This window comes from Falco naumanni, chromosome 4 (assembly GCF_017639655.2).
Source record: "Falco naumanni isolate bFalNau1 chromosome 4, bFalNau1.pat, whole genome shotgun sequence".
NCBI lineage: Eukaryota > Metazoa > Chordata > Aves > Falconiformes > Falconidae > Falco > Falco naumanni.
In genome coordinates this window covers 40,322,450-40,334,113 of record NC_054057.1, presented here as the reverse complement: position 1 = coordinate 40,334,113, position 11,664 = coordinate 40,322,450, and the positions used below count along the sequence as shown (strand labels likewise).

The window sequence follows — 11,664 nt, the reverse complement described above, 5'->3', positions numbered from 1 at the left end:
GCACCAGCCACGGAGCCAGGCAGGCTGCCCGGGCCTCCTCGGCGGCCCCTCGCCGGGCCACCCTCGCTCCGCGCCTCCCCCGCCCCGCCGGCACCGCGGCCCCCACCAGTTAAAGTTTCCACAGTATCGTAACTCCCTCGCAAGGCAGGGTAGCCGCCCCGCCGCCCTGGCTACCGAGAAACGCCCCGAGCGGCCGTGAGGAAAGGCCGCCCAGGTCCCGCCCTCACGCCGCGGCAGCTCAGCGAGCCCAGCCGCTACCCGCCGGCACCGCCGCCCCGGCAGCGAGCGGGCGAACCGAGCCGGCGGCGCCCTGCCGAGCCGGCCCCCGCCCGGTGGCCGCCGTCCCCGGCACCCCGCCCGGGGAGCGCCGCGCCGCTCGCCTGAGGGGAAAGTTTGGCGGGAGGGCTGGCGGGAAGCCCGCCCGGCCCCTCAGGGCGGCCGGCCCCGGCGGGCAGGGCCCCGAGCCGCGGCGGGAGGGGGGGGCTGATGGCGGCGGCGCAGGGCTGCGGGCGAGGGGCGGAGCAGAGAGACCCTGTGGCTGCCATGGCCGCCTCCCCCTCCCCGCATCCTGCTTAAATACTATGGGGCGGCCGTAGCTGCGGCGGGCGCCGCTGCCGAGCGCACCATGCGGGCTGTCATCGCCTTGGCCGTGGCGCTGGGCAGCCTGCTGCTCGGCGGCTGCCTCCTGCGCCTGGGCGGCCAGCAGCCCCTCCGCGCCAGGTAGGGCGGCCGGGGGGTCTCGCCCCCCGCGGTGGGGCTGCGGGGCGGGAGACCCTGGAGCCGGCTGGGGAAGGAGCGGGACGCGGCGAGCCCCTCGCCGGGAGAGGGGCGCGGCGGAGCCCGGCGCGGTGGCCCCCCGACGCGGGCTGGGCTGGGCTGGGCTGGGCTCGGTTGTCCGCGGCGTGTGAACGATTCGTGGGGAGGAGACCGGCGCTGCTCACGCTGGTGATGTTTAATCACTGGTTTTGACAACTTTGTTTTCCCGTCTTGCTTGCCAGAGGCTGGGAGGAGGACGCGGGAGTAGCTACTGTCACGCCGAAAGTGGTGCGAGCCCTCAGGTCCCCCCTAACGTCCCTTCCTCAGACCGAGAACAGGTACGGGCAGCCTGCCCCCGGTGCCGTGCTGTGCGGCCGTGGGGAGGGGGCTGCAGGAGCGGAGACCTGCCCTTGCTCCCCTTCGTTCTGCCTTTTGTTTTGGCAGCTTCATCAGGGAGCACGTCGGAGTCTTATTAGACTGAGGAAATGAACATTCACTTTATTGCTAATAAAGGCTCGTAGGCCCTCTTAAATGACAGCTGCCACTCTGCCATTGGTTTCGAGCCCAATAAAATGTTGCGTATAGCAGTTTTGTTAACGTACAGCGCAGAAAGTGCTTGCTGAACGGCATGTTCCAGGTATCTTTTATTCTTTTTCCCAGGAAGGTGGAGCTGGGTAATATTGTTACCAGTTTTGTAATGTGTATTTAGTTAAAAATACCGATTTCTCCTTTAAAATCCATAGGATGAAGGCGAGACATGGTAAGCCTTTATCATGTTGTGTAGCATCTTACTTCATGGGAGACCTTTCGCTTGATCCCATGTCTTAATTTTTTACATCAGTGTAGATCTTTGCTTTACAGCCTCTTATTTTATATTGTGAAGTTTAATATGAAAATAGTTGGTAAAATTAGCTGTGAAACAAATTGTTTCCTACATGCAGGCTTCAATGTTAAAGACTCTGTTTTCATGCTCTTGAGTCTTCACACACTGTAGGAAAACTAATAGTGCAGAAGAGGGTGGTATAATCCACACATGAGATATTACTATGTACGAAGTCATTTGCAAATGTTTTTGCTACTGTTTTACTTTATATGGTCTCATTAACATTGAAATTCTAATAATGATTAGATGTTAATATATATTATGGTCAAAAACACATGATAAAAAATACAAAGAACTTGGGAACTGGGTCTTTCATGGGAACTGTGATGTTCTGGTTACGTTGAAATCGATGGTGACAATGCAGTTAACCTTACTGAGGCCACCATCTCACCCCGTCTAGCTGAATTTGAGGCTGAAACAGCCGCAGCTATCAGTACCTAAAGGGGGCCTACAAGACAGCTGGAGAGAGACCTTTTACAAGGGCATGTAGTGATAGGGCAAGGGGGAATGGCTTTGAACTGAAAGAGGGTAGGTTTAGATTAGATATTAGGAAGAAAATCTTCACAATGAGTGGTGAGCCCCTGGCACAGGCTGCCCAGAGAAGCTGTGGATGCCCCATCCCTGGCAGTGTTCAAGGCCAGGCTGGATGGGGCTTTGAGCAACCTGGTCTAGTAGAAGGTGTCCCTGCCCATGGCAGGGGGGTTGAAACCAGGTGATCTTTAAGGTCACTTCCAGGCCAAACCATTCCACGATTGCCTAAGTTTTCCCTAAGTGATGTTAGTCGTAACCATTGCAGCATACCCTAACAGTAGGTTTCTTATATGTTTCCGATAAGAGACCCTTGTGCTTACAGCCTCAAATTTTAGAAGTTTCACAAGCCATGTTTATAACATCTTTCAAAATTAGAGCGAAACAAAAGGAATAGGAACATTTGCAGAATTCTAATTGCAGTTACTTGCTTCTAGCCTGCTTCTCTTTCCTGCGCTCATTTTTTCCCTTCCTGCCTTTTTTTTCCCTTCTTTTCCATTCCTTATAATTTACTGCTTTTGCAGTATGTTCTCTGTTCTGCTTTGGTTTTTGTGGCTGCCACTCTGTTCTCCTCTGCTCTGTTTTGTGTTACGTCTGTGGTTCCCCCCTGCCCCGTCTTGTCATATTCTTCCTTTTCCCTGCTAGTTTCTGAGCTGCAGTCTCCTTCCACTCAGCTCTGTGTACTAAACCATGGAGTCAAATTGACTAGAAATGCTGGCAGAGAGCACTTCAGAGAACAGTCTAGCTACTTCCCATCTGTTCTTAGTACACTCACAACTGGAGCAAAAAAAGTGGAAGCAACACATACCAAAGAGGGCTGAAAATCCATTGCACGTATGGGTCAGTTTTTAATCTCTGTAATAAGGCAAGTGAGCATGAAATTTTAAATATATGCTTTTCCTTAACCTACTTGGAGGATTTTCGCACCAGTTTGGAGCTAGTTTTGATCAACCTGAAATCGTATTTTTTCATAACTAAGTGACTGCAAAAGGGTGACAAGTAAATTATTAATCAAAGAAAGTTTCATTTCACTCTAGCTTCTGTAACTGTAGTGTCTTTGGAGGGATGGCTTACTGGCTGAATCCAGGAGAGGATGTTCTTTCTCACCTGAATAACTGTGCTCAGTAAGCTGGCCTGACAGGAGTTTGTGGTGCATGTTTGGCATACGAGGAAGGAGAGAGAGCTGCTGGACTGACCAGGAGCTGTTACTTAATCCAGTGAGCAGCTGGACTGGGCAGGGAGCCGTGCTGGAGGGGGTTGATCCAGGCAGCAGCTGGACTGGGCCTGGCTGAGGGCCATGCTGGAGAGATTTGATCCAGAGAGCATCTGGACCCATTCAGGAGATTCAGACCAGTCCCTCAGTGATGGAGATGGATAGTCTGGTCAATAGGAATTAGATGCCAGTTTGCAGTGGGGTTTTGCTGCAGTGTCCGTGAGTATAGCAAAAGGACAGAAGAGTCCCTCATTGAAATAGGTTGTACAGAGGTTAGTGAATTTTTGAATTGGTTGAGACTACATTACTATGTTGATATGTAACACTAGGAGCAATCTTTTGGTGCAGACTTCCCAAAGTATGGTTCTCCTGAAGTACTCTGACAGTTTGAATACCATTGCTGTGTCACTGATGGCAGTGTCCTTTCCTGTGTAAGAGGATGTGCACGGGTGTTAGGTTAGACTCTGATTGCTTCGTAAGTTTGATGTGTTTTTTCTGGAAAGTTAAGATTTCTTAGCAACTTTGGTGGGAGGATACAGGAATGGGAAAAGGAAAAAAAAGCTGGGTGCTATCCTTCTTGAACTCAAGTGTAAGTAAACTGGACAATCTTCCGAATCGCAAGCTAATCTTTTTTCTTATCATGATTTCCTTTGCTGTTGGAGGTGTATTTGTAACCAGACATCTCCTGAAGAATCTTTAAGGCCCTATTACTCTGTTGCCTCGCAATATTGAAAGTTAATCTGTTCCTTTACTTTGAGTAATTCTTTTAAAAGGATGAAACCGAAGGATGAAAGGTAGAAAAGCTGGGGATTGGTTCAGACTGTCATAGATATTTAGGCAGCTGTTATGCACAGCAAGATTTCATTAGATGGCGACCAGGCATCGAAAGTTCTCTGAAGATCTGCGTCCTAGTAAGTAACCTTGAAGATGTGGTTTGTCTCTTGCAGGACATTCTTACCACTTTTTCTTGTTAAGTGTTAGATAACTCGAACAATGTGACTGCCTCTACAGTGTGACTTCCAGTTTTTGTCTTTGGTTTAAATCACTGCCTACTGTGCCTGTTAGTAAGGTTTCTTACTAAACAAAAGGCCATTGTTGTTAAGAGTGTTCTAGCAGTCCCCGCATTTATTCATGGAACCAGTATAATTTGCACTGCAGTACTATGGTTCTCTGGCAAATCCTCATGTCTACACCTCATACCATCATCTCAGTTTTTAAGCTGTAACTGCAGGTACAGTTTAAACTTGCTTAAGACAACAGTACAACCAAAAGAAGTAGCCTTGCACTTTTCCAGCCTCTAGACACTTAGTCCTCCCTCCCTCCCCAGCTGTGTTTGTGCCAGCATATTTTTTTTTTGTAGTCACAGCATTAATAACAGAATAGAGGGTTTGGTACTGCTAGTGCTTATCAGGGGAAGGTGACAATAATAACAGGAGCTAGGTAGTCTGTTATGAGGCCTGGGGTGTGCTGTGTTAAGCTTGGGCAGAAGTTCTAGCTCCTTTTGTACTGCCCAGGAATATACAGCAGATAAATAATGCCAGCTCCTACAAGAGAAGTGAAAATAGTTTTGTCATGCACTATTTATATGTACTTTATATACAAGTAATAACAAGGCAGTAGTATCCTGAAGAACTGACCACCACTGCGCTGTTACTCCGTGTTGCCAATTTTATGGCATTCACTTACTATTTCCCTACCTTAGTCTCTGTATTTTCAGGTCTGAGGCAAGCCCAATGTAGAGACTATTGGGGTAAATGAGCAGTGGTAGGAAGTGATTGCAGGGCTGTGAGTAAACAAGTTAGTATTAATACAGTGTTCTATAGTGTTGGTTTCACCAATTCCTCTCTGAGCAGCAGATCTTTATGCAGGCCTAGGGAATAAACAACTATACTTAATTAACTATGCTACAGAGATCTGTGCATTCTGTCTCCTGTCAAAATATTGCATTCTGGCAGGCAGAAGGGGAAGAAGAGACAGGCTATTACCACGATTATGAACAGGAGCTTAGTATATTGCACAAATAATTTGCTACAGTTTAGATTGGTCAGCACTGGTGGCCACTTCACTAATTTTACTGCTCTCTAAGTATTTTTTCCCTTCATTCCCAAGTGATGCATGCAGACATATTTTAGGAGCACATTCTGAACACATGCCTCACGTATTAGTTCTGTCTAAAGGAATAGGTGTTCAGCTGAAAGCTGCTGCCAGGACCCATTTATGTTCTGACAGTGGTGAAAGGTTTCCCAGCCTCTTTCTGTTTACTTGGTCCGAGTGAAACTGCTCTGTCATTCTGTCTATCATGTACTATTGTAACATCATTTTAGAGTAAGTACCTTATTCTTTTCACTTTACCCAGCATGAGACTCCGAGTGTTGCTTGTCATGTTACCTGTCATGCGGTTTATGGATTTTAAAAATAAAAAGTACCCGATCTTGTGTATAACTCTGGTGAAGAGCACCAGAAGATCTTCCAAATAATTTCAAAATGCAGCTTGTCTTAAAGACCTGATTTAGCATTGCAAAACCTCCATGGGAACTTGAACAAGGCTAGTAGGATCAGTCTCTTTCTCGGTTACTGTGATTAATGTTACAAGACAAATTCTTACTTCTGTGGTTTGATAAAACCATTTTTATAGTCCATTTCACCAAGCATTTAAATTGTATATTGACTTATTGAGTTGTTGCAAACCTTAAAAACGTCACCATATTCTTATCATAGATTAATTTGAAAAAGTGTCAAGGATAGCACTTAAGAGCATCCTTCCTAGGGAAGTGTGGCTTACAGGTTTTTAATAGTATTCAACTAATAGACTATGACATTCAAATATAAATTAGTCTCTTCAAGGGAGAGAGATTAAGACAGAAGGTATTCACAATCGGGATAAAGCTGTTCGGTGCCACTTTGGTAGAAGGATATAAGAGCACAATTCTGCATGCAGAAGTTACCCTTTTTAGCTGGAGATGCTCAGCTGGAACAGGGTTCAGAGGTCCTGTACTGCTTCAGGCAGACAAGAGCAGGATGCTGTAGAAAAAGTGCAACAATTAATTCTACTGGGCATGGGGTGGATAAAGGCAATGAGTGGGATTTTTCCTTACCTTCAGTGTGAATTTAACTGTTGCTGAAATTAAAGGTGAAATTATTGTTACTTCCAGTGCTGCCAACAGTCTAGTTCTGATCTCTTTTGAAAATCTCTCGCCACATTCTTTCAGTTGTTTCCAGCTGATTTTGCAGGAATTCTGGAAGTTTGGCCTTTCAGTCTTGGGCATATCTTTATGTTATGGTATAATTCCAGCACTGTTTCCTTTTTCTATTTGCTTATTCCCACCACCTCCACCCCTGTCCTTTTTTTCATCCATCCTTTTACGTCCATCCATTTTCCAACTCTGATAACTGTTTGGGGTTGAGTTTGGTTTTGGTTTTAAAGGGCTTCCCTTTTCCTTTACTCTCTGTGCCACTGCTCCCCCAGAACTCTATGTTAACTGAGGCATCTGTCTGTCCGGTGATTCCCTGCACTAAGGCTCCCTGTAGTCTCAGGACTTGAATGCTACAGGTGCAGCAAAAGGGGCCATGGACTTTCCATATAGTTTCTCTATTTCTTACTCTAAAGGTGGGTGTACTCTAAAGGTGGGTGTAATCCTTGTCTTACAGAATTTTACACTTTAAGGAACTGCTGTTTTCCTGAGAGCAAGATAGAGAATGGCAACGTGCTGATAAATATGGCACATGGTCTTAATCTACTGTGGATTTATTAAAGTACAGATGGTGTACTTTCTGAGTTCCTAGAATTACCATAGGAAGTATGTGGTCTTCAAGCTGTTCATATATGATTAAAAAAAACCCCTGATTTTCAGATTTTGGCCAGTGAGGCTGGCTTTGAGAACATCTAAGCTCTAGGGAAAATGCAGCAGAAATTTCCCTGTTTCATCAGTTTTATGAGTTCAAGCCAACAGAATATAATATGGTTTCCACTTCAAGTTCTCATCTGTCTTAAGAGTTTGCAAAATTAGTTGAATGTAGCCTAATATCTGTATTGTTAGGCATGTTACCTGATTTTATTACAGAAGTTTTAGTGCAGTTCTAAGTATTGAATAAAGACTGTGATCCACTAGGTCAGGTAAATTCATTTAGTGATAAATGTTGCCTAGCATAATTGTCCTGAGTGATCAGAAATCTAATCCGAGCCTAATGTCTGCACAAGTCTGCAATGAATAATGCAGCAGAAGTCTGAACTGCCCCTTGCACACCCCTTTTATCTGAATGCAAAAATGTTTCACTCACGAAACAGAGGCCAATCTGACAGTTAAACAGAAAGTCAGAAATTTAACTTCTGCCAGTGAACCATAGTTTTGCATGTCTCACAAATAAATAGTTTCGGTTTTGTGTCTTTTTGCACCATATAAAGAGTGTTGAGTAAATTTGGTGTGGAAAAAGCCACAGAAGCAGCATGTTGGTGATCTATTTTGTGCTTGCATTATATGGATAAAGAATTTGGATTAAAATTCATGTCTGGTTTTCCCCACAGTTGTGCCATTTTCACCAATCTTTACATGAAAGGGAAGGAAAGACTTCTCATTCCTTTTTTCTCCCCTTGATGGCTGTAAAAGTGATTGTCAGGATTTAATGACAAAACAGAACAGGGATTTATTTTGCTTATTCTTTTTTACCCGACTTCTTCCTTTTTGAATTTTTCAAGTCTTGAAAATGTGTGCATAAAAAACAATTACATATTAAAAAATGGCACAACTTCCCTCAGTTGATCTTAGTGCTGTGAATTTAAGACTAAAAGTCTGTTGAGTAAAGCTTGTATTTGGTTGAGAGAATATTTATTCAGTGCCCCGCTGATCTCAGGACATAAATTAATAGGAAGCTGTAAGGACCTTGCTATGATTTTCTGCACAGAGCTGAAACGTACTTGTGAAAGAACGTTGGTTCTCCAATGCACCTCACAGGGAGCTGATCAAACTTAACCGCCTACTCTGACTTGGTCTTCCCAGCAGGCTGCATGTGTTAAAGGTCTCCTCTGACCAGCTGTGGCTCAGAAGGGCTGGGGCCACATCTCAAATCCATATCCAGCATTTTGATTTTTAGTTGTAATGAAAGACTTACTTGCAGCGGTAACATGCACTTGGCTTATGATATCAGTAGTTCTTTTTTTAAGGTTCTGTTTATGCAGCTAAGCTTTGCCTGTAGCCATTTCTCTTACTTTAAGCTGCAGCTGCAGAAGAATCATTTGAGCTTACTGAGTTAAAGGAGCAAGAGAGAGGAAACATGATTTAGTGCTAACTAAATCGGTTCGGGAACTGGTGTTGGGTTCTTTTATGAAAGGGTCCACCTGGTTCTTTGGTGTAGACAGAACAATTCAGACCAAGCTGCAATAAACCCGTGTGCATAAATGATGTGGGCAGAATATTTGCTGGATCTGCTGCGTTGTTTGCTCTGAACTGTGCACTCTGAGAGCCTTCTGCCCTCACATTTGTATGTCACTCCTTGAAAAAGAATTAGATAAGGAGCTGTATGCAAATTCAGCCTAGGAGTTCTCAGTAGGTAGTGCCAGCTGTTACTCTTTATTAAAGTCACTGCAGAACTGAAAGGACACAGGTCTATGTTCTTACCATTGCCCTCAACAAGAGAGATGCAGACAACATACTTCCTTGGGGGCACAGAGTATATGCTGGGAAGAAATTCTTGATGTTGGAAAGAACAGGAGAGAGCTGATCTCTGCCTTCTGCAGCCTATGTCCTGGGTGAAGCGCTCCTATGGAGTGACTGATTCACTAGAAAATTCACAGGCAATAGAAAGAAGGAAAGGTGCTTTATTCCTTTTCCTCTCCTGTCATAGCTATGAACATGCCATCTGTTCAATAGGAAAATAAGCATTTATTCTGCTTTTTCTTCTTTGGTCAGTCTTCTTATTCAAATTGTTTAAAATTTTAGTTAAGAAGAGAAGGCTCAGAGGAGACCTTATTAATAACTGAAGGGAGGGTGCAAAGATGATGGAGTCAGGTTCTTCCTAGTGGTACCCAGTGACAGGGTCAGAGGCACCGGGCACCAACTGAGACACAGGAGGTTCCCTTTGAACAACAGGAAACACTTTTTCACTGTGAGGGTGACTGAGTACTGGCACAGGTTGACCAGGGAGCTTGTGAAGTGCCCACCTTTGTAGATATTCAAAAGCCGTCTGAACGTAGTCCTGGGCAGCTGGCTCTAAGTGGCTCTGCTTGAGCAGGAGGCTGGACCAGCTGATTTCCAGAGGTGTCTTCCAACCTCAGCCACTCTGTGATTCTGTGATTTGAAATGCCATCTTTCCCAAGTAAAAGCTTCAAAATCAGCTTGGCAGAAACCATGTTGATGAGTGGTCTCCATGTTTTAACAGGTGAAGGCAATGGAGTTTTGGTTCTTGTTAGTAAAAGGAATGATGGATCAGAAGCAGAGTTCATTGTGTCCACAGCTGGGTGACCTTTTCTCTTTGTGTGTGAGTGCCTCTGTACAGAGATGGCTCAGTTGGTCTGTGTTTCTAAGAACAGCATGGGTTCTGTTTACTGCTGCAGCTCACACCCAGGAGCGAATGACACAGCATCTATGTCTTCTGTATTTCTAGTTCTGGTTGCAGTGTCAAAGTGCTCTGTAAGTACTGAATCAGTGGAAAGAGCCCCAGAGGAACAGGGCCGGGGGGTGGGGGGGGGGGGGGGGGGCGCAGGGAAGAGGGAAGAATGGTGAGAAGCAAGGAAAATCAAAATGCTGGAGGAAAAAAACTTTGTGGTAAATGACAATACAGCAGAATTTTGATGACAGAAGAGGGTGATGGCATGAGATTGAGCCTAGATGCAGGGTGAACTGAGGTGAATGGAGTAAGACCTTGGTATCTCAGTCATTTACTAATTTACATCTCGGTCATCTACTGGAACTGACAGAGCAAGAGGACCACACAGGTGTTTGGTGAAAATATGACAACAGGAATTAAAGATGACTGGTACTTGCCTTGGTTCCTTTTACAAGTATTTATTCTCACTATGTAAATAAAGAATAAACAAGGGAGGAAGTATTAAGCTCAAGTCAGTAAGTTAAGGCACAAGTACAAAGATCCATTTTACCTGTGGTGTTTCCTGTACATATTATATTGGCTCTGAATATTGCATTTCATCAACAACTTTAGGAAATCACATCTGCTAAGTATTTTGCTGGTGAATATTTTACATACCTTCAAAACATAATGTTCAAGAGGCTTCCCATTTAATTTCTTCTTTTCCATTGCATTTTCTGATTACAGTGTAAAGCAGAAAATATAATTCAGACTATAAAACAGGGTTACTTTAAAGAATCAAGCATTTTATAGTCTGCATTTATAGCAGCAAACTCCCCTTTTATACAAGAGCTTCACAATAAAAGTCAATAAGATTTCTTCGGTAATATTTTCAGCTAAATCGACGATTATTAATCTTATTGTCATAGCAAAGTAAATGTGACGGTATTATCAGAATATGTTCTGTCTTTTAAAGTTTGTTGCTTTTTCTCCCTCCCTCCCTTTATAACAGAACAACTGTTAATAAAAATGGAATTTACCAGTTTGAACAGGCTTCCAAATGTAAGGCAATTCAGGACAACATTTTGTCATCATCTGTCAAGAAGAAAAGGTAGGTGTTAGCTGTGTTTTCTGCTTTGTTGTTTTGTTGTTGTTGTTGTTGTTTTTTAATGGAAGAGTAGAAGATTGCCCTCTTTACATAATTCTTGATGATATTAATGTGGAGCTATACAACAGGAAACAGAAATTGTTCAACCAGTGTTTGCCTGCATTTTTTCTTCCACATGAATAGATTTATTCGAGGTTGGATTTAAATTTTTTTATTTTCACAATGTAAGCCAAGAAGATTTCTCCTTGCCAGTTAGCAACATTTTATTCCAAGATATTCACAAAAAGGTTGAACAGAATCTGTGATGTATAATTTCATTCTTGAGCGTCTTTTTCCTGATTGGTGAACACTCCTACTATGAGCAACCTCAGTTAATGGATTCTTTTCAGCATATTCACTAGAATAAGTATGGAAATGAACTAGTATAAAAACCTGCTAATTGATTGCACTCATCATAATAACCAGGCATAGGAAACTATTAATTCAATTTTAGATACATTGAAAAAACACCCCAAATTAATTTTGGGTTTCAACTTGCTGTTCTGCCTTTTCCTGATGTGGAAATAGATACTTAGTATCAGCCCTGCTCGAATTCCCTGCCATTTTCTAAAGTGAAAATGGGAGGAGCAGCCCATTGCTTTTGACATGTAATATTTT

At 43.9% G+C, this 11,664-nt stretch overlaps 1 protein-coding gene across 1 annotated transcript in view; it reads left to right on the top strand.

The window, feature by feature from the left end:
• The first annotated feature begins 292 nt into the window (after positions 1-292).
• ST8SIA6 (ST8 alpha-N-acetyl-neuraminide alpha-2,8-sialyltransferase 6) overlaps positions 293-11,664 on the top strand; it is a 36,543-nt gene continuing 25,171 nt past the window's right edge. Inside the window, exons 1-3 of the mRNA XM_040591124.1 lie at positions 293-720; positions 999-1,094; positions 10,912-11,010. Coding sequence (XP_040447058.1) covers positions 626-720; positions 999-1,094; positions 10,912-11,010 — 290 coding nt within the window. The 5' untranslated portion in view covers positions 293-625. The remainder of the gene's footprint in view (positions 721-998; positions 1,095-10,911; positions 11,011-11,664) is intronic.